The sequence below is a fragment of the Notechis scutatus genome, chromosome 4 (assembly GCF_049901735.1).
Source record: "Notechis scutatus isolate UNSWTSFEM ecotype Mainland chromosome 4, rNotScu1.2, whole genome shotgun sequence".
In the NCBI taxonomy this organism is placed as follows: domain Eukaryota; kingdom Metazoa; phylum Chordata; class Lepidosauria; order Squamata; family Elapidae; genus Notechis; species Notechis scutatus.
The window spans coordinates 99,403,560-99,425,213 of record NC_142012.1 but is presented as its reverse complement, the minus strand read 5'-3'; the positions used below and the strand labels follow the sequence as shown (position 1 = coordinate 99,425,213).

Below are 21,654 nucleotides of genomic sequence, written 5' to 3'. Positions count from 1 at the left end.
GATGTTGATGAATGCTGACAATATCATCCAGCTGTCTCTACTACTAGTGCCCAAATGTGTACTTCAGCAATATCTGGAGGTCATAAATTCTTCATCTGAAACTCTTAGATCTACCATCAATGAAAGTAAATTTTTAATCTGATCATTTCTAGATGTGATGGGTCCTTGGTGGTCTCTAAGATTGGTGGTTTTCTTGTAGATGTGTCATTATCCAAATTAGGTTAACATTATCAGTGATGCATCTGCAACATCTGCAAGAAAACCACCAAGCTCAGAAGGCACTAAGGACCCCTCATTTCAACCCTGAGTTACAAATAGTTTCCTTTATTGGGTCCTTCTAGATGTGTTGGATATAACTCCTTTCTTGTTATCAAAACTACTGGTTGATCTGATTAGCAATGGGAATTTCCAGAGAACACCATCTTAGAAAAAACATGTAGACAATATTAGTTTGCCCAGACTGTTTCTATTTCAGTATTATTCCAATATTTAAAAGGCAATGTTTCATTTCCTGTTTCTTGAAACTAAACTTTTAATCTTAACCACTTTCTGAGTAAGCTCTTAGCTGGTGACTAAAAACCAACACCACAAATTCAGTCTCTTGGCAAACATTAAACAGTACAATACAGTACACCTGTTTAAATGGTGAATATTATATCAACCCGTTATGATAAAGACACACAGAATGGAAGTTTAATCACTCAGGGTTGGGTTCAATAAAAATGCCATTCTAATTCCCAAATGGCAGAACAGAGTAACTCCTTAGGATATAGAAACTAATTACTATTTCTCTAGATAGTTCTTTCTTGTAAATGATACTATGATAAACGGCCCCCTAATATAAGCGAAAAACATTTGTGACGTTGACAATCATGCAAACAAACCAATTTCTGTGTCAGCATGTAGAAAAATCCCTTATTTGCCTTTTGAGCTCTACATAATTTTCATGAACATAGAACGTTCAATGATTTTTCAGGTCTCACTCTCATATCAACATTCTAAACTGCCTAGGAGAACATTTGAATTGCACTATCTAAGATTTAAATGATTGCTGGAAAGCTTGATGGAGCAGTATTCAGGATTAATTGAGGTCATGTCATGTAACTTCAAACTGTTCCCCAGATCATTCTTAAATGAGATGATAGTTTATATCTGTGTTTCTCAATTGGGGCAACTTAACAGATAACAGATCATCAGAGTTTGTAGGTTATCTAGTCCAACCCTCCGCCCAAGCGGGAGACCCTACACCATTTCTGAGAAATGGCAGTCCAATTTCTTCTTGAAAATCTCAAGTGATGACGCTCCCACAACTCAACATCTTTTTTATAGTGTGGTGACCAAAACTGGATGCAGTACTCTAGGTGTGGTCTTACTAAGGCTTTATAGAGTGGTATTAATACTTCACTTGATCTTGATTGTATCCCTCTGTTACTGCAACTTAGAATTGCATTAGGTTTTTTTGGCAGCTGCTGCACACTGCTAGCTCATATTTAGCTGGTTGTCCACTAAGACTTCAAGATCCCTCTCACAGTAACTGCTATTGAGCCTGGTTTCCCCCAGTCTATATGTGTACTTTTGGTTTTTCTTGCCTAAGTGTAGGATTTTGCTTTTCTCTACATTGAATTTCATTTTGTTAGATATGGCCCAGTGTTTTAGTCTGTCAAGATCCATCTGGATCTTGAGCCTATCTTCTTGGGTGTTAGCTATTCCTGCCAGCTTAGTATCATCTGCAAATTGGGCAAGTTCCTCTTCTATTCCCTCATCTAAGTCGTTAATGAAGATATTGAAGAGTACTGGGCCTAAGATGGAACCTTGTGGCACCCCTCTGCTTACTTCCCTCCATGTAGACTTAGACCCATTAAGGACTCGTTGAGTACGATTTGTCAGCCAATTGTAAGTCCATCTGGTGGTGGTGTTATCTATTCCACTTTTTTCTAGCATACCAAGAAGTAGGTTGTGGTCTACTTTGTCGAATGCCTTGCTGAAATCTAAGTATATTATGTCCACAATATTTTGCTGGTCTACTAATTTAGTCACTATGTTGAAGAATGAAGTAAGATTGGTTTGGCATGATCTGTTTTTAACAAACCTGTGCTGATTGCTAGTTATTACTTTACTTGTTTCTAAATGTTGGCAGATCTGTTTTTTTATTATCTTTTCCAGTATCTTCCCAGGTATTGATGTTAGGCTGATTGGTCTATAGTTTCCTGGGTCTGTTTTTTTTCTTCTTTTTTTGAAGATGGGAACCACATCAGCTCTTTTCCAGTCCTCTGGTAGTTCCCTGGTGCTCCAGGATTTTTGAAGCTTTAAGACCTATGGATTTCAATTCCCAGAATTCCCCAGCTATGCTGGGAATTATGAGAGTTGAACTCCACAGGTCTTAAATTTTTCAAAGTTGAGAAACATTGCTTTATATTAAAGCATTCTGCAAAGTAAATATTGAGAGGTTCAATAATGAATTTTGATTAGGTTTCTCATCCTAGGCAACCTCGGGTCAACAAAGCAAGGCATATTGAATTGCAAGTAGGCGATTGTAATATAACCCTTTCAGTGCTACTTTGCACCCTAGACTGTTTCTGTGCCTCTGGATTTTAAAACAAGCGATTTATCATATGCTTAAAAGTCATCTGAATGACTGTGCAGACCTGCTATTTTTCCTGAACACAAAACTTGATTTTTGCTTGGAGGTGCTCAAGATATAACAGAAAGATATGGTTTTCCAGCAAGAACCCTTCTCCCATCATGGGGATCAAAGGAAGATAGCAATTGTAGGACCAATGGAGAACATGATATGCATTTTAATAGATAAATGGAATCATACATGTCCTCTAATTAATTTCCAGTATGGTTGTCCAGACACCATGATTCCTAAAGGTAGTTTGGCATGATTTAAATTGTGAATGGAAAGGCATGGGACGTCAGCAGAATGCCTAGCAGTAGAATCCAATTAAGTGCTGGGACGTAATAGGCAATCAGTTCAGCAAATCTTGGTGGACAGTGTGCAGGGGCCACATCAAACAAAACCCACAGATTTCCTGAAGGGACCCTCCTCTTCCTGCATTCAGAAAAGCTGCTCCTTCCTTTCCTGCAGCAAAAGCAAGTAAGTCTATGGAGATTCTCAGTCCTTCAGGTCATGGTTGTCCCAAAGGTGCTGTGATGACCCAGGGTGGGATATAAAATAAACACAGTCGTGAAAATAGGTGAAGCCCCTTTTATTCCTTCACTTTGCTTCAAAACTCCAAATATCCTTGACTGGAGACTAAAAACTCCCCAGTTACGAAAAGGAGGAAATGCCATTTAAACTAAAAATGCCTATAAATTATAAAGAGTATAAACAACACAAACCACACTGAAACAATTTAAGGGAACCAGGCAAGATAAGGGCTTGAAGATGTCCACAGATATCGGAACACACACTGGGAAGGATGCCAAACTCAGAGAGGAACAACAGACTAGAGATGTTTCCACGCTTTGTTTCCAGCACTGGCCCATACGCATGTCCATCCTTTTAACCAGTTCTCACAGCTGCAGCCCATGAAGAGGATCAAGGCCCTTTCCTCCCCCATAGACCACGCCATTCACATCTCTCCCTTATCCTCTCCTCCCTGAGTGCCCTAGGATGGAGAGGGGATGGGCCTGGGTCTTCCTCTGACTGCCCAGCCGGCCTCTGCCCTTCCCCAGCCTCCTCCTCAATCTCTGGAGCCACACTTCCACTCCCTGTCAACTGTTCCTCCTCTCCCTCAGAGTCAGTGTCCAACAGGGGCATGACGAGTGCTTTTTCCAAAGGCAATTGGACTTTGTTTTTCCTTGACGTTCAACTTCTCATCCAAGAAGCTTCTTCCGTTCTTGAATGAGAAGCAAAACATCCTCAAGGAAAAACAAAGTCCAGTTGCCTTTGGAAAAAGCACCTCTGGGACGTGCAAGCCATATCTTAGGACAGAATGGGACAATTCACTGCAGCCAACTCACCATGGCCAACTTGCTGCAGGATAACTCACCATGGCCAACTTGCCACAGGGCAACTCATTGCAGGACAATTCAACAATTCAATTTAATTATTTAAAATAATTTTTAAAATATTTTAATTTTTATCATTCACATTTCCTTTTGTTCCTCCTTTGGTATTCTTTAATGATTCAATTCCACTATTTCTTCGATATTAACGTAATGTAGAGTTGTCTCACAGCAAGTTGGCTGTGGCGAGTTGTCGAATATACGAATCTTCTACATTCTTGCCCAGGACTAAATCCCACTGTGAACTAAATCATGCTCCTTTTTAAAAAGGACTTAGGATACAAGTAGTCCTCAACATTGGACCACACAATTGAGCCCAAATTTTCTGTTGTTAAGTGAAACATTTGTGAAGTGAATTTTGCCCCCATTGTACGACCTTTCTTGCCACAGTTGTTAAGTGAATCATTGCAGTTGATAAGTCAGTAACATAGTTGTTAAGTGAATCCCTCTTCCCCGTTGATTTTGCTTGTCAAAAGGTCGTAAAAGGAAACCACGTGACCTTGGGACACTGCAACTGTCATAAGTATGAACCAGTTGCCAAGCATCTGAATCATGATCACATGATCATGGGGAGGCTACAAAGGTTGTACATTTGAAAAATGGTCGTAAGTCACTTTTTTCACTGCTGTTGTATTAACTTCGAACGGTCACTAAACAAATGGTTGTAAACCAAGGACTAATCCTGTAATCCTTAGTTCAAGAGGTGAGCACATCATACACAAATATTTCTACATTAATTGATATACATATGACTGATTTTTCTTGTCCTTCATACGACTAATGTTTCTTGTCCTTTAATCTTTGGCTTTGCATTGCAGCCCTAAACATTGCATAAGAGTGGTTAAATGGGAGGTGGGCAGAGTGTACAATCAATCAATCAATCAATCTGATAGACAAGTTATTTTCTTGCTCATTCTAAAAGCCAGTGTGGTAGACTAGCCAAGTTAAGACTACTTGTACTCCATTCCCTGTCCATTCCCCACTTCTAAAGTTTCCTCGCTGCCTTGCCCTTCACTTCATAGCCCTGAATTCCCACTTCATGTGGGATATATAACCACATTATAAAACAACTCCCCCCCGTTTTCCTTTTTTCTCTCCCTATGTGAGCGAGCCGACCCTTACTAGTTCCTCAAACTTCTCCCCTCGCGTCCCCTTTTGCTTTCGGGGTGTGGGTGAGAATGGGAACTAAGTCGGCGGGGATGCATTTTCGCTTCCCGCTTTTTTTCCTCGAAGGCCTGTTCCTAAGTCCCATCGTGGAGGGGAGGGAGGGGAGGAAGAGGAGGAGGAGGCCCTGGCCGAACGTGCGGACGGCAGACGGAAGGCAGCGATGCTCGCTCCTCCGAGCCACTTACTACTCCTCGTAAAGTCCTCGCTTCCCCTCCCTGCGGCGGGACAGGGCAGCAAGCTCTCCTCCGCCTCCCGCCACTTCCTCGTCGCCTCGGCCTCAGCAAGGTGCTCCCAGTCCACCTCTCAAACCTCGCTTCGAAGGGAAGTTAACGGCCGACCGGGGGATTCCCTATCCGGGGCCGGGTGCGGGGCTAACAGGACTGGACCGAAAGCTGCTCCTCCTCCGCCCGGCTCGTCCGCCTGATGCCCCGGGCGCTCGGCTCTCCATGCCCGGAGCCGGGGCTGGCGGGAACGACACGTTCTTCCCCTTCTTTTCGGACTTCAAGGACGCGGCCGTCCGCCTGGGGCTGAGCATCGCGGAGACGGTGGTGCTGGCGTCGATCTTCGCCCTGGCTTTGGCGGCCAACACGGGCGCCATCCGGCTGGTGCTGCGTCGCAAAGGCCGGCCGGGCGCCGCCAGCTGCCTGGTGCTCAACCTCTTCTGCGCCGACCTGCTCTTCATCAGCGCCATCCCCGTCATCGCCGTGGTGCGCTGGACCGAGAGCTGGACCCTGGGCGAGGCCGTCTGCCACCTGCTCTTCTACCTGATGAGCCTGAGCGGCAGCGTCACCATCCTCTCCCTGGCCGCCGTCAGCCTGGAGCGGGTGGTCAGCATCGTCCGGCTCAAGCCCTCCAAGCCTTGGAAAGGACGGCTGGTGGCCGCCTGCCTGCTGGCCATCTGGGCCTTGGCGGCTCTGGCCACCCTCCCGCTCAGCCTCTTCTTCAGCGTCCAGCCGCTGCCTTCCAAGGGCCAGGTGAGTTGATCCTGGTGGTGGCAGCGACCGACCCACTGACTGACTGACTCAGAGGGGGCTGTAAGACCCCAATGGGGCAAGAAATGTGACATACAAAGGCACAACTTTATATTACCCATATCCTAAGCAACTTACTACACCTGGGCATTTCACAGATGAACAGAGTTGGAAGGGACCATGGAGGTCTTCTAGTCCAACTAACTGAAATATGGTGTCGGGTTTCCTGCTTCAGCAGGGGGTTGGACTAGAAGACCTCTGAGGTCCTTTCCTGCTGCACAGGCAGAAAACCCTATGCCAGGAGGAGGGAAACTTGCCTCTTTTATCACTTATGGACTTCAACTCCCAGAATTCCTAAGTGAGCCATAAAAAATTCCCTATCCCTGGCCTACTGGTTTTTCAGTTGTGGGGGAAATCAAGTTTTGACTTGAATGGGACTGTTTAATATACAAATGTAGGACATATAAGTCCATAAGTGATAAAAGAGCCAAGTTTCCCTACCCCTGCCCTATGCCATTTCAGACAAATGGTTGTTGTCCAAGCTCTTCTTAAAAACTTCTAGTGTTGGAAGTTTTCTTTCTTTCGTTCTTCTTTTTCTCTAGTTATCTTCTCAGCGTCAGCAGTGCTGCTTTTCTTGCTCTCCTCCATTTCTCCACGTGTCAGCTAAGTCAAGACTGTTAAGTGACTTCGGGGCTGTGTGTGGATTAGAACTGTGATCGCCCTCTGTTAAGGTTGGGGCTTAGCCAAATGACTAAACAGCAACATTCCAAATGGCTCAGTAGATTTCACTTGGAGACCTTAGTAGATTTCAACTTGCAACTTAGTAGATTTCACTTGGAGACCAGGCCCATCTTAGAGATATTTAAGCAGAGGCGAAGGAACTATCTGTCTATCAGACGGGCTATAGCAGAGGTCTCCAAACTTGGCAACTTTAAGACTTGTGGACTTTGACTCTCAGAATTCCTCAGCCAGCTATGAATTCTGAGAGCTGAAGTCCACAAGTCTTAAAGTTTGCCTATTTGGGGACCCCTGGGCTACAGTTTCATCCTGTGTTGTGGTTCACAAGGCTGACTCAATAACCTTCAATGTCCCTTCAAAATCATCCTATCATTAGTAGGATAAGGCTGCTCACGACAGTCTGCCTTACATACTATATTGCACAAAATTCCAAAAGTTTCGGGGGAGCAAGAACATTCCACAGACTCCAGGATGTTGAATGCTCAGGGTATACTTTGGGAACAGGCTACAGCTAAATTGGGGTCGCAAGCTGCTTTGCCTGGATCACTCTGTCCCTACATCACCAACCGGCCATGTGTCTGTCTCAGAGCATGCCAGACGTCCTGCGTGTTGAGCACTGTAACCAAGCATCCTGCTCGGCAGAGGGATGATCTTCTCTATGCATCTGCTGCCAATTTATTGTGTTTCTTTGCTAAATGTATAGAGCAGGGGTCTTCAAACTTGACAGCTTTAAGACTTGTGGACTTCAACTCCCAGAATTCCTCCTCCAGTCATGTTAGCTGAGGAATTCTGGGAGTTGAAGTCCACAAGTCTTAAACTTGCCAACCTTGGTATAGAGGGTGAAGTCCTTTGCATGTGCAGCAAAGAAATAAACAGGAGATGGAAGCAGGGTTCAGTCCATCTGTTAGAATAGAATAGAAGATGGAAGGGACCTTGGAGGTCATCTAGTCCAGCCCCTGCTCAAGCAGGAGAACCTATACAATCTTAGACAAGTGACTGTCCAGCCTCTTCCTAACCAGCCTGAGTTTCTGCATTAGCTCTGCAAGGAGATTCATCAACGTCCATTCATCATCAAACCAGAAAGAAGCAACTTCCTTCTTCTGTTGCATTGCAGACTTTTTGTTGCTTTTCTGGGTATTTGACATCTCATAACTTCTCCATGGGATGCTTGGGCTTCTGAAGGACAAGTAAAATTCTCCATGTTTTTGAAAATAGTCTACTATATGTTGGCCTCGCTGGGGAAAATAAGTTTATTTCCCCAGCTTACTACAGGATAGAGAAGGGGTCTCCAACCTTGGCAACTTTAAGATTTGTGGACTTCAACTTTAAGACTTGTGGAGCCAAAGTCCACAAGTCTTAAAGTTGCCAAGGTTGGAGAGCCCTGGTATAGAGGAACAGTGAATGGATAAACAAGCCAAAATTTGCACCTCTTTTCTTGCAATGTGGTCACTTACCTACAAGACATTCTTAGTTCCCATGCCAGCAAAAACAAGCTTCCCATAATGAAGCAGGTTCACCTGGTTCTTGCTAGATCAGGATGCAGGGGTGACTCTGCATTTTGATCTGACAGGTTTCCTGCTATGGAGATCCCAGATTCCAATTTGGAACAGGAGAACCACGTGGAGGATGCCGAAAGAGAGTAAAAATCTCAGTTAAAGGAAACTTCTTAAATACGTGTTATGAATCTCTGCCTCTCCTGTGAGAGTACAAATAACATTACGGAGTAGCATGCGTCTCAAGTAAACTGTCAATTTGATGGCTTTTCCTTTCGTCTCTTCTTGTGTGGCCAGGATGAGAAAGAAGCCAACTTTATGCACCAGTCACAAGCTCCAGTCCAAGTTTGATTTTATGATTTCAAAAACAAGGTACCCAGCTTGAGAAAGACACAAGGGATTGATTTTTATTTTCTAATAGAAGGGGGTAAAATCTGCAGGCCCAGACTTGCTTCTGGGCGGGATAAACCTTCCCTTTACCTGTGAGTTTGGGAGAGACTTATATTAAATTTTCAGGCATAGATGCTTCTCCTCAGAAGATAAAAACTGCCATGCTCCAGGAACGCAGAAAGATATGTTCCTGCCCCCAGTCTTTATAACAAATAAGGGAGGAAACCTGCCAAATTATAGTTACCAATTACAAATAGGGATGCAGAGACCTTGAAGCTATGTACCTTTCTATGTCTTTTTTCCAAGACAGTTAATGCTGTAATTACTGTTTTTGGATAGAATTAGAGAACCACAGGCAAACACCTTCTCAAGATACTGTGATTGGAAAACCTCTGACAAATCACTCTGTAGAATTTGAAGGTATACTTGTCAATTGCTTACGTTCAACCAACTTCCTTCCATCTCTTCCCATCCCATCGTTTTAAATGTAATGTTTCTCCCCCATCCTGGAAACCTCTATGATTTTGTGGGGGTCTGAAAATGCCAGTATATATACAAAAGTGCGCTGGATGTTTTTATTCAGTTTGGTGTACTTAATAGAGATTCTAGTTTATCTCTGGAGCTGAATTCAATTCAGAGACTTTCTCTCTTTTATCTATCATCTACTTATCATCTATCTGTCTGCTATCCTATCTATCTATCCATCCATCCATCATATATCTATTTCAATTGTGCTTCCCCTGAAATATATTAAAAGTTCTGTAGCATAGAGCATCCTGTAGCCTTGGAGCATTGGAACAGCTTGCCCTCGGAAGTTGTGGGAGTGTCATCACTGGAGGCTTTTAAGAAGAGATTGGACTGCCAGTTGTCAGAAATGGTATAGGGTCTCCTGCTTGGGCAGAGGGTTGGAGTAGATGACCTAAAAGGTCCCTTCCAACTCTGATTATCTGTTAATACGTTACAGAGGCCAAAATTGTAAGCTGTTCTCCATTCAGATCCTGCTATAAAACAAGGCCAATTACTTAGTTCTGAAGTCAACTGTATTTGTTTGGAAGGATTGGTGAGATTATTAATTTTAAATACCTGGAAAAGTGTGTAAAGATGGGATACTGTGACCATGAATTGATTGAAACTGGAACAAGACATAGGAAAGTCATTTGAGATTGACCTTGCTTTTCATTTTTGGAATAGATTAAAAAGCTTTCATATGACAAAGCTATTTGCTAATAGCACACAATACATTTATCAGCTGCTGTGTTACATTTTTTGTTTGTTTATGCTTATTGCATTTTATTGTTCTGATCATAATCTGCTTTGATGTGTTGGCTGGAGAGCAGTTAAAGAATGATTCAAATCATAAATGCCTTCATTATCCTAATGGGGTTAATGATCTTCAGGCAATTACAGCAAATAAAGGAAAGATCTATGACAGAAAAAAAAAGTGTGACAGTTGGGGAGATTCATTCACAGCGAACAAATCCCCACTGTTTTCTTGTTCAGATCCAAGCAAAATATTACATATTGGCCCTAAAATATAAATGTGGCATTTCAAATTGGAGAGCTCAGTTTTGTTCACCCCAAAGTAAGACTGACGTTAGCTGCCTATTACCAGGTTCACGGAGTACTTTACAGTCCTAAGAGTACATAGTGTAGGCGTTTCAAAAAGATTGCGTAGGCTTTGATTTAGTGATTTTGAGTTATGCTCTATCTTGATCATCTTGCAACGAGTGAGCAAACAAAGACAAAGAAGGAAGAAACTCTCTCTTTGACTGAATAATTAAGGTATAAAGAATAAAACTGGAGGAAAGTTTAATAGAGCAAGATATGGGAAGATCCATAAAGACAGGGAGGGGGTGGGCTTCAAACATTTTAGCAAAGGGTTCTCTGCCCGGTTGCTGCGTGGGCGTGACCATGGTGGGCATGGCCTAGTTGGCCTCCTGCACCATAGTGGGGAGGCTTTTTTGCTTTCCTTCGAGCCTCTTGGAGGGCGAAAACGGCCTCCTCGGGCTCCGGAGGCTCTCTGGAAGCCAGAAACAGGCCCATTTCCGGCCTTCCTAAATTTCCAGGAGGCCCATTTTTCACCCTCGAGCCTCTGTGCATGCCCTGCACTTACCTGCATCCAAAACGGGCCACATGGGGGCTCCTGGGAGGGGAGGGGTGGGCGGGGCCAGCCAGGAGTGGGATTTGGAGGTTAGCTAGGGGCTCTCCCGAACCCCTGCGAGCCCCCAGCAACCCACCCCTGCGTAAAGATCATGGATCAGCATTTCCTCAGCAAAAGCAGGATTGAAGTAAACATTCTTCAGCCTCTGAATCTCACGGTTTAAAGTTGCTGGAGCTCCCATCAACCAGGTTGTTAAACAGGCTTCAAATAAAATGAGCCCCTGAGTTGAGCTTGATTTTTGTGGTGACTCCAAGGAGATCACCTCACAGTTGTCCTGGCAACAGCATGGACATGATTTGCCATTTCTTTCCTCTAGGCCAGGGGTGGCTAAACTTGTTGGGCTCCTGTGCCAAAAAGTGTGTGCGCGCTTGTGCTTCTGCACTCACGTGCCAGCACCCAGAAGGCAATGTGTGCCCCCCCCATGCCCCCTATGCATGGGCGTGCAATCTCCCCCCAACTGCCCCCTTATCTGCACTGCTCCTCACAGCTGATTTTCAGCCGGTTTGAGGCCTTTTTCGGTATCACAGAGGCTTGAATAAAGCCTCTGCAGGCTTTGTAGGACGAATAATATTTTGTCACCTTTGGTATTACAGGAAGTGACAAAACAGGCCTATTATTCATCCTGCAAAGGCTTTTTTCAAGCCCCTGGGAGGCCAAAAAAGGCCTCAAACCAGCCAAAAATCAGCTGTGAGGCACGTGCATGCACAGTGAGCAAAGTTTGCCTGCGGCTTGCGTGTGGGCACAAATGGCATGCCATAGGTTCGCCATCATGGCTCTAGGCTTTGCTTATAGACCTGGACTTAGTTTACGGCAGAGGTCTCAAAACTTGGCAACTTTAAGACTTGTGGCTTTCAACTCCCAGCTGGCTGGAGAATTCTGGGAGTTAGTCCACAAGTCCTAAAGTTGCCAAGTTTGGGGACCCCTGGTTTACAGTCTGCAGTTCTGCAATTTCTTGGTGGTCTCCCATCCAGGATCTCTCTAGATCCAGTCCTGATTAGTTTAATGTGACCATACTCAGCTTTGCATATAGATTTAAGCCCAATCAGAAGCAAATAGTCTCTCTGGACACAATCCTTTAAAACAATGAAATGTCATCTCCAGACATTCAAAGATGGCCGCCTCAACTGGATACTGAGAGGTGTGGACTTTAAAAAGCTACGTTTTAGAAGCAGAATAAAAATTTAAGGGTCCTTAAACATTTCTGAATGCAGAAATATACCAAGACGCAAATAGAGACTGATTTTATATTAAGGAAGAAAAATATTTCCACAGAAAAAAATATTTCCTTTATGTGAGGGGGGCTGAGTGGGGTATCCAGATTTCATCGTGTTTATAACAGAAAAATCGACATTCCTAACTAATTTGATCAATTGGTGTTAGTATATCTGCTTTATACCTGTCCACTAATAGATGCCAAAGGTTGACATCATTTTGTTTTTCCTTTGGTGACCAATACTTCTGTTGTTATTTTATTTGCAAAATAAAAAAGGCAAAACCTTTTTATGTTGTATTTAGCCAATTTTATTCAACAGTAAGGAACTTTCCCATGCAATAGGGAAGAATAGAATGAATTTAGTTAACCATTAAAGAAAATAATTAGAGTGAAGCTATTTTAATTCTTTTTGACAGAATGTATGTTCCCCTATATTTTTAGACCTGATAAAAAAATAAAAGCAATTCTAATTTTTCAGGTCCATTTCTTGATTTTATGTTGGATTAAGACTGAAAATGTTCATGAATCCAAACCACTTTTGCTAGTTAAATTCTCCAGAGACCATAGAGAGGAATAAGGGCATAATATGATAAAAGTGTCTTATAGCACAATATCATGTAAAAGGTGGCAACATCTTTCTCAAATGGCAACACCTTTCTCAAATCCTTATTTTGCTTTGACCAAGCTTAATAAAAGCTATTAGTTCAAGGCTGATTCTAGATGACCAATAGATGGCAGCAAAGTCAGAACTTTTAGGGTTTTCTGTGTCTCTTTGCTGACATCTAGAGCTCAACTACCTTTTTGCAGTGCAAATCTAGGAGGCCTAAAATACTGTTGTGTGCAGCAGGCTACAACCTTCCTGAGTACTATACTTCTACAGCCAATTAAACCAACCATGTTAGTAATTAATCCCAAGTTTCTGACCTCTGGCCCTCCAACAAGCCTGGATTTGCAAAACAAGGAAAATCACGATATTCAGATCTGGTTTGTAAACTGTGTGATAATTTAGGAAGTACAGATAATCCTCAACTTACAACCGTTTGTTTAGCTACTGTTCAAAGTTAAAGCGGCATTGAAAACAGTGACTTATGACTGGTCCTTGCAAGCATGACCGTTGCAGCACATGATCCAAATTTGAACACTTAACAACCCACATCTATTTACAACCATTGCAACATCCCGGGATCATGTGATCACCATTTGTGACCTTCCCAGCTGGCTTCCAATGAGGAAAGCCGGATTCACCTGAATAATCTCATGATTCACTTAAAAGTTGCAGTGGTTTGTTTCACAACTGTGGCAAAAAGGTTGTAACATTGGGCATGGCACACTTAACAACTGCCTTGCTTAGCAACAGAAAGTCTACTCCCAATTGTGACTGTAAATCGAGGATTATCTGTAGGGTGATATGGGCTAGATTTCTGACTACTTTACACAGGTAATGCTGGCTGGAGGAACCAATCCCATAGAAGTGGCCTTTAACTTGTTGATCTTGAAATGGGCTTCTTTGAAATGTTGGGTTACATTACCCATGAATGCTGCCACTGCCAGTGATCCTATAGATCGGGGGTCCCCAATCACTGGTCTATGGACTGGCACCAGTCCATGGTATGCCAGAAACCGAGTCGCACAAACAAACTAAGCCTCATCCGCAGGATGCAGGCAGCACACGAAACCACACCCCCTCTGGTCCGCGGGAAAATATATCTCCACGGAACTGGTCCCTGGTGCCGCAAAGGTTGAGGGCCACTGCTATTGATGTTACTGAATCACAAACCCCACAGCTCTTCATCGTTAGCTTAGCTGGCTGGGATTTCTGGGAGTTGTAGTCCAGCAGTACTTTAACTACACTTTCTTTTAAAAAAAAAAACTCTCCCTCATGTTTTTAACTTTGGCGTTTATAAGAAAATATGGCATATACAAAAATGTGCAGAAATGTACGTGTTATGATGAACTTATAATTAGATGTTATAAAAGTCTTTGCTTTCCTGTGCTTGAGCAATATTGTTATATCTAGCAGGCAAAAACGAGATGAGAAATCACTCGATGGCAAGAAAGCGTTAGAGCAGGGTTCCCCAACCTCCAGGCCACGGCCCGCTACCAGGCTGTGGCCTATCTGGAACTGGGCTGCGTGAGCAGCTGGCTGGCGTATATCCGCAGCTCACCTTGTGCAAGTGGCAGGCCGGTGTGCGCATGCGCAGCTCGACTTGCACGAGCAGTGGCAGCAGGCTGGTTCCCCTCTCCCCCACCCCAATGGGCCGCCAGACCATAGAGTTCAGGGACCACTGAGTTTTCTGTTTCTCTTTGCTGCCACCAAGTGGTCATCTCGATTTTTGCTGCCAGATACGATAGCCTTGTTCTTTTGAAGATTTGATGTAGTACTTTCCTAAAGAAACAGGCTTCCCTATAGAACTGCAAGCTGTGTAGACCATAAGATGAAACAGGAAACAATACAGGTAGTCCTCGACTTATAACAGTTCATTCAGTGACCGTTCAAAGTTACAATGGCACTGAAAAAAAGTGACTTACGACCATTTTTCACACTTATGACCGTTGCCGCATCCCCATGGTCCCATGGCTTATATTCATATCCTTGACAACTGATTCCCCTTTATGACGGTTGCAGTGTCCTTGGAGTCACGTGATTCCTTTTTGCGACCTTCTGACGAGCAAGGCCAATGGGGAAACCATATTCACTCAACAACCCTATTACTAATTTAAAAATTGCAGCAATTCACTTAACGACTGTGGTGAGAAAAGTTGTAAAATGGGGCAAACTCACTTAACAAATTTCTCACTTAACGACATAAATTTTGGGCTTGGTTGTGGTCGTAAGTTGTGGACTACCTGTAATCATCAGGGAATAAGTATGTATCGTCTTTCACTTCTAACCTGCAGCTGTTATTAACGTAGCAGGATTGAGCTCATAACTTCTAATGTTTGCCAAGCTATTCAGTTCCATTGACACGACACTTTGGTTTAATTTTCCTTAGGCATTGATACACCTTTATTTGGACACACACCATTATTTACCATCATAAATAATAATGTAATCATTAGCCGTGTCATAGCTTATATTTGGTGAGTGATTATGTCACACGGAAGAGTACAATGGATTTTTCTGAAAGGCTATGTTGAAAATCCAATGAAATGTTTATGTAGGTTTTGTTCTTTGCTTACAGGAAGTGTATATCTGCACCTTGGTTTGGCCCAGCATTGCAGGAGAAATTGCTTGGGATGTCTCCTTTGCCACCGTGATCTTCCTTGTACCAGGATTGGTCATTGTAATTAGTTATTCAAAGATTTTACAGGTATTTTAATATACATACATATATATATATATATATATAAAACGTCAAGAATATTTTGGATTTTCATTTTAGCAGACTGCAAGAATATTCACTGAAGGAAGTTGATAATGCAATAAGCAACACACAATTGACTTTTTAATATTCTTAATCATGTCAGCAATGTTTATTGCTAAAACATAAGAACCAGAGGTGGTATTCAGCAAGTTCTGACCAGTTCTGGAGAACCGGTAGTGGAAATTTTGAGTAGTTCAGAGATCCAGCAAATACCACCCCTGACTGGAGATTTTACAGTATCCTTCCCCTCCCACGCCCACCAAACCACGCCCACAGAACCGGTAGTAAGAAACTTGAATCCCACCATTGATAAGAACATAAATCAGACCCCATCTAAGTCTAATAACAGAGTAACAGAGTTGGAAGGGACCTTGGAAATCTAGTCCAGCAGCCCCCAATCTTTTGGGCACTGGGGACCAGTTCCATGGAGAGAAGTTTTTCCGTGTACCGAGGGGGGCGTGGTTTCATGTGATGCCTGCATCCTGCAGATGGGGCTTCGCTAGTTTTCACGGCCCGGTTTCTGACATACAGCGGCCTGTTTCTGGTCCATGGACCAGGGGTTGGGGACCCCTGTTTTAGTCCAACTTCCTGCTCGGGCAAGAAACCCTATACTAGCGATGGCTAACCTTTTTAGCAAGTGCCCTAAATGCAATGTGTGCATGTCCTCCACACATGCGCCCGCCCCCATGCTTGTGTGCACATCCCATGCATGCATCCCACCCCTCCGCATGCGCCCCTGCATGCCCCCTGCCCCCCCACACACACATGTGAGGCAGAGCCGAAGACCAGCTGGCTGGTAGGGGACACATGCGCATGCATGGCAAAGCTGAGCTGGGGTGATGGCTCACGTGCCCTCAGAGAGGGTTTTGCGTTCCACCTGTGGCATGTGTGCCATAGGTTCACCATCACAGCCCTATGCCATTTCAGACAAATGGTTGTATCTCTTAAAGACCAATCTCTTAAAAACTTCCAGTGTTGGAGTAGCCACAACTTCTGGAGGCCAGTCATTCCACTGATGAATTGTTTAACTGTCAGGAAATAAGTTTAACAGTCTATTCTCATGGTGACCAACCAATTCCACAAGGAAGTCTATTAGTCTCTCTGCAGATGGTGCATGTCAGAGGTGGGTATTCAGCAGGTTCTGACCAGTTCTGGAGAACCGGTAGCGGAAATTTTGAGTAGCTCGGAGAACCGGCAAATCTCACCTCTGACTGGAGATTTTATAGTATCCTTCCCCTGCCACGCCCACCAAGCCACGCCCACCAAGCCACGCCCACAGAACCGGTAGTAAAACAATTTGAATCCCACCACTGGTCCATGTTGTTGTGGAGGCCAATAACCAATAGCTCCTCCTGACTTTGTGAATCATCACAACTCTTTTCTGAGTTGACACCCAACTCCACTTCTCCGCATAGCAAATTCCAAAGTGACAAATGGGAGGGACATTTATTTATTCAACCTAACAACCTTATTGCAATGGAACTAGAAATACAGCCTACACTTAAAACTGTAATGTAAAAACAAAAAAAGAACACCTCAACGCATGAGCTTATAATATAAAAATCAATATATCAGAACGGAGAGAACATCCGCTAAATGTGGGAAAAGTTAAGTGTTCAGCTTCTACCTCAAAGCCGAGAGAGCAGGAGTTAGGTGTGGTTTGAGCAATAAAGGAATTGCTATGTAGGAAGTGAATTTGAAATGAAGCTGCCCAGTCTGTGTTTGTAAGCTCGGTAGATTTAAGAGTAAGCAGGAAATCTTTTAACCCAAGCCAGATCTGGGTGACAAAAACCAGACAGCTGGTAGATGGCAGCAAAGGGATATAGCAGACACACAGATCAAACTTTAATACAATCATAGACCAACGCAGTAAAAAAGCACTTGCTCTTTGCTATTTCTGAAATCCCAGATCTGGTGGCCAACATTTGGGTTTTAAAGGGCATAATATACATCTTAAATTAAGTCCAAACCAGGCTGGTAATCAGTGTAGCTGACTTAATCGTTGCTGTATATGCCTTGATCTCTTGCATCCAGTTAGGACTGTTGATGTTCCCAACATATATGTAGGGTAGTAGCCTAAAGAAGGCTGTTGTAGCCGAAGCTGCTGCTTTTAACAAATGCCCCAAGTGGATTTTTTAATTTAAAGTGAGTCATTTAAGCACGTCTTTAGGACTTTAAGAGCCGTGATGGTGCAGTGGTTAGAATGCAGTACTGCAGGCTGCTTCTGCTGACTGCCAGCAATTCGGCAGTTCGATTCTGACTGGCTCAAGGTTGACTCAGCTTTCCATCCTTCCGAGGTGGGTAAAATGAGGACCCAGATTGTTGGGGGCAATAGGCTGACTCTGTAAAACCGCTCAGAGAGGGCTGTATACAAGTTTAACTGCTATTGCTATTCTGTTTTTCTGCCCAAATAAAGGAATAGCCAAATGAGAGACCATCCTGGCTGGATTTGCTGAAACTGTAGTCCAGCAACTCATGGAACACCACAGTTTTCCAACTTATAATGTACAGCATCTTTAGTGATTCTAATATTGAGAAGGGACCTCTTCTCCCTTTTCTGTCATATCAAATATTTTCCTAGGCAGTCTAAACATTTTTCAGATGCTTGAAATGTCGTACCCTACCCGTTTAGAATGGAAGTTTTCTTATTCTTTCTGCAGGAAAAAAATTATGACCAGAATCTAGTATGACATCATATAGCAAATCCTCAACTTATTGTCATTCGTTTAACAACCTTTCAAAGTTGTACCATCATGGAAGAAAGGGCCTTGCAAACGGTCCTCGCACTTGCGACTGTTGCAAGCAGCATTCCACGGTCACATGATCACAATTTAGGCACTTGGCTAATGGCATGTATTTACGATGGTTGCAGCATCCTAGGGTCATGTGACTGATGCTTGTAACTTCCCAGTTGATTTCTGACAAGCAAAGTCAATGGGAGGAAGCTAGATTTGCTTAACGGCAGCATGATTTGCTTAGTGACTGCAGTGATTTGCCTAACGGTGGCAAAATTGGTCATAAAATCAGACACAACTCCCTTAACAGCCATCTTACTTAGCCCCTACTGTGGTTATAAGTCGACAACTACCTGTAAAGGAATGGACTTCTTTATAGGGCTCTCATATCTGATTGGCAGAAATCCAGACTGCCAGTAGATGGCAGCAGATATGCAGAAAATGCACAATTTGCTGTCAGCTATGATCACTTCAATGTTTTCAGCCCAGATATGGTAGCTGTGTCAGAATCCCACAGATTCAGAGTCTCCATTCCTAATTAATCATATCAATCTAAATCATCTTTTTTTTTTTTTTGTCGATATAGCATAGTATGTCTCAATTCTTTCATATTGACTTCATCAACACCAGAGGCTGGGTCTGAAGTTCACACACGAAATGAACCCTAATACTATGTTGATATAAGCTTGATAGGTGTGATAAGACCTATTTAATGCTACATTATTGCCATGGCTGCAGTAGTACTGTGAACGTGAATTCTTTTCTGATCCACATTCCATCAAGATTCCTCAGCCACCATAATTTGAGCTTCAGGGTGACAAATCAGCAAATGGTGGAACTAGTCCACGCCGGGGCCCCCCGGGCAGCAGAAGTTGAGAGACCACATGGTGGGACCCTCCCCCCGCCATCTGTTTATTCTTTGACGCCTCAATAGCATGTTCTCCGTTGCAGTTGTGCACAATAGATTATTAAATGATCTATTGTGCATCGTATAACAGGCTGCCTTTCCATCAATTCTAGTGAAATAACATCTTTCAGCCACAGAGTGGTCAATGCCCGGAACGCCCTACCCGACTCCGTTGTTACAGCCTCAAGCCCTCACAGCTTCAACCTCAAACTGTCTACCGTGGACCTCGCCCCATTCCTAAGAGGTCCTAAAGGGGGCGTGCATAAGCGCACCAGCGTGCCTACCGTCCCTGTCTTACCGTCCCCGTTTATCTGTATTTACTTCCTTTGTTCTTGTTTATGTTCCTACCTATATTTGTTATCTTGTACATGTTTGACAAACAAATAAAATAAAATAAATAAAATACTTCAGTTGCTGGGACCAGCCATCTTTCATCCTTTGTCCCACATCTCGGGCCAGTCCTGTACTCTCCCCCCACTTTTTTTTGTCACCTTGAACTCACCTCAAGAAAATTCTGTGAGCTTGCAGGCGGTCTGGAAAATACAGGTTAGTCCTCGACATAACAACATGCAGTTGAGCCCACAATCTATATTGCTAAGTGAGGCGTTTGTTAAGCGAGTTTTGCCTCATTTTATGACCTTTCTTGCCACAGTTGTTAAGTGAATCTGGCTTCCCCATAGACTTTGCTTGTCAAAAGGTTGCAAAAGGTGACCCCAGGACACTGCAATTGTCATACATATGAGACAGTTGATAAACATCTGAAGTTTGATCAGGCAACCATGGGGATGCTGCAACAACCATAAGTGTGAAAAGTGGTCATAAGTGACTTTTTTTTCAATGCCGTTATAACTTTGAATGGTCACCGAACGAACTTTTGTAATGTACCTGTGTATATATGTTTAGAAAAGATTAAGAAATCCTAAACATGAATTTTTTGAAAACTTTTCAAAGAGAACAAAGGCAGGTCTCAAGGCTTAACTTTCCACTGTGTTTCAATTGCAGATCGCCAAGGCCTCAAGGAGACGCCTGCAGGTGGGCATGGCCTACTCGCAGAAGCATCATATTCGCATTTCCCAGCAAGATTTCAAATTATTTCGGACTCTGTTTCTCCTCATGATTTCCTTCTTTGTCATGTGGAGCCCCATCATCATCACCATTCTCCTCATTTTAGTACAGAAGTTTCAACCGGATGTGAACATTGCGTCATTTGTTTTCTTCTGGATAATGACGTTCACATTTTCCAATTCAATCATCAACCCGGTCTTATACAATATAGTCCAATTTAAACATGGTTGGAGGCAAATCTTTTTCTGTTGCCAAAATCCCCTTGGGAAAAAAGATACTACAACGGACATGTCCGTGAAGCAGCAGAACCAGAAACATTTCACCGTATCTGTTATCACCAGATAACCGTATGGTATTCCTCATGAGAAGAAGGTCAACAGTTTTTAAGAACTGGAGTAAGCAGTTAAGAAAACAATTTGTACAGACAGTTGTGGTTTTGTTTACTTTGGTAAGAAACATGGATGAATAAATCTGATAGCAATAAATGTGCATTAAAACAGTTTAGCTGGGAACATCTCCTTACAATACCATCCTAAACTAATTAAAATAATGATTTCTTCAGGATCTTAAAATCTCTGTGTGTATATCCGTAACATAACAACAGGTTCATACAGGACTGTTGATTTCATAAGAGTAAGTATAAACTGGAATAAAGGGCCAGCTACTGGGAGTTTTCACCACTTAAGTAGGACTATACCTCTTTTAACATGCCAGATTTCCTTTCGAATGGTGTTTGTCATCCTTGACAACTTTAAATTGTATGGATTACAACTCTTAGAATTCCCCAGTTGAAGTCCACACAAGTTAAAGTTACCAACATTGAGAAAGACTGTTCTACCGGTAGGAAGTCACAATAAGAATTTCTAACCACATATTTATTTTCATTGATGGCTATCGAGAATGAAAGAATCAATTCCTGATTGCTCTATTCTTGAGCCCGACTGCTGACTGATTCTTTGTTCAAAGAGACTTTTTAATTGCTCTATTTTGTAGGAACTAATAGCAGCCTGGCCAATCAGGAACCAGTTCTCTTGGAATTTCTTTAAACTGGACCGTTGAGAAGTCTATCTAGAAGACAAATCAATCAAGAACCAGTTTTCTGAGACTCCTGTGACATGGGCCAATCAAACATCAGTTTAAAAAGCTTCAAATACAATTGCCCAAGTGGTGTTCTGTGTTTACTTTTCTGTGAGCTGCTGCAAAGTACTCAACAAAGTCTTCAATTTTCCCATGTATTTTACCAGGAACACTAACCCTAACCCTTCTAAGCATACTAACCCTCCTAAACTTCATGAAGGCCTAACCCTAACCCTAAATGGATTTTCCCGCCAATGGGATTTTTCTGTGTATTTTACCAGGAAATGTACATGAGCCAGACTTGAAACGTAAGTACCCTCCTAAACACACCTATGCACCCCAAATTTATTTGGTATGT

General features: G+C 43.0%; 1 protein-coding gene across 2 annotated transcripts; it reads left to right on the top strand.

Annotated features, from left to right (window-relative positions):
• The first annotated feature begins 5,292 nt into the window (after positions 1 to 5,292).
• Positions 5,293 to 20,719, top strand: FFAR4 (free fatty acid receptor 4). 2 transcript variants are annotated; one of them, XM_026670756.2, is made up of 3 exons: positions 5,327 to 6,155; positions 15,330 to 15,458; positions 20,157 to 20,719. In XM_026670756.2, the coding sequence occupies exons 1-3, from the start codon at positions 5,628 to 5,630 to the stop codon at positions 20,562 to 20,564; spliced, it is 1,065 nt and encodes a 354-aa protein (XP_026526541.2). In that variant the 5' UTR covers positions 5,327 to 5,627; the 3' UTR covers positions 20,565 to 20,719. The 2 variants fall into 2 exon arrangements, with proteins under 2 accessions (XP_087820326.1, XP_026526541.2); XM_087964200.1 differs by lacking the exon at positions 15,330 to 15,458 and having other exon boundaries at positions 5,293 to 6,155.
• Positions 20,720 to 21,654: the final 935 nt, after the last annotated feature.

What these genes read in the sequence shown, in the direction of transcription:
- FFAR4 (XM_026670756.2), top strand. Translation starts at nt 5,628, where the DNA reads ATGCCCGGAGCCGGGGCTGGCGGGAACGACACGTTCTTCCCCTTCTTT. An exon ending in CGCTGCCTTCCAAGGGCCAG is followed by an intron (nt 6,156 to 15,329) that starts GTGAGTTGATCC and finishes CTTTGCTTACAG; the next exon opens with GAAGTGTATATCTGCACCTT. An exon ending in GTTATTCAAAGATTTTACAG is followed by an intron (nt 15,459 to 20,156) that starts GTATTTTAATAT and finishes TTTCAATTGCAG; the next exon opens with ATCGCCAAGGCCTCAAGGAG.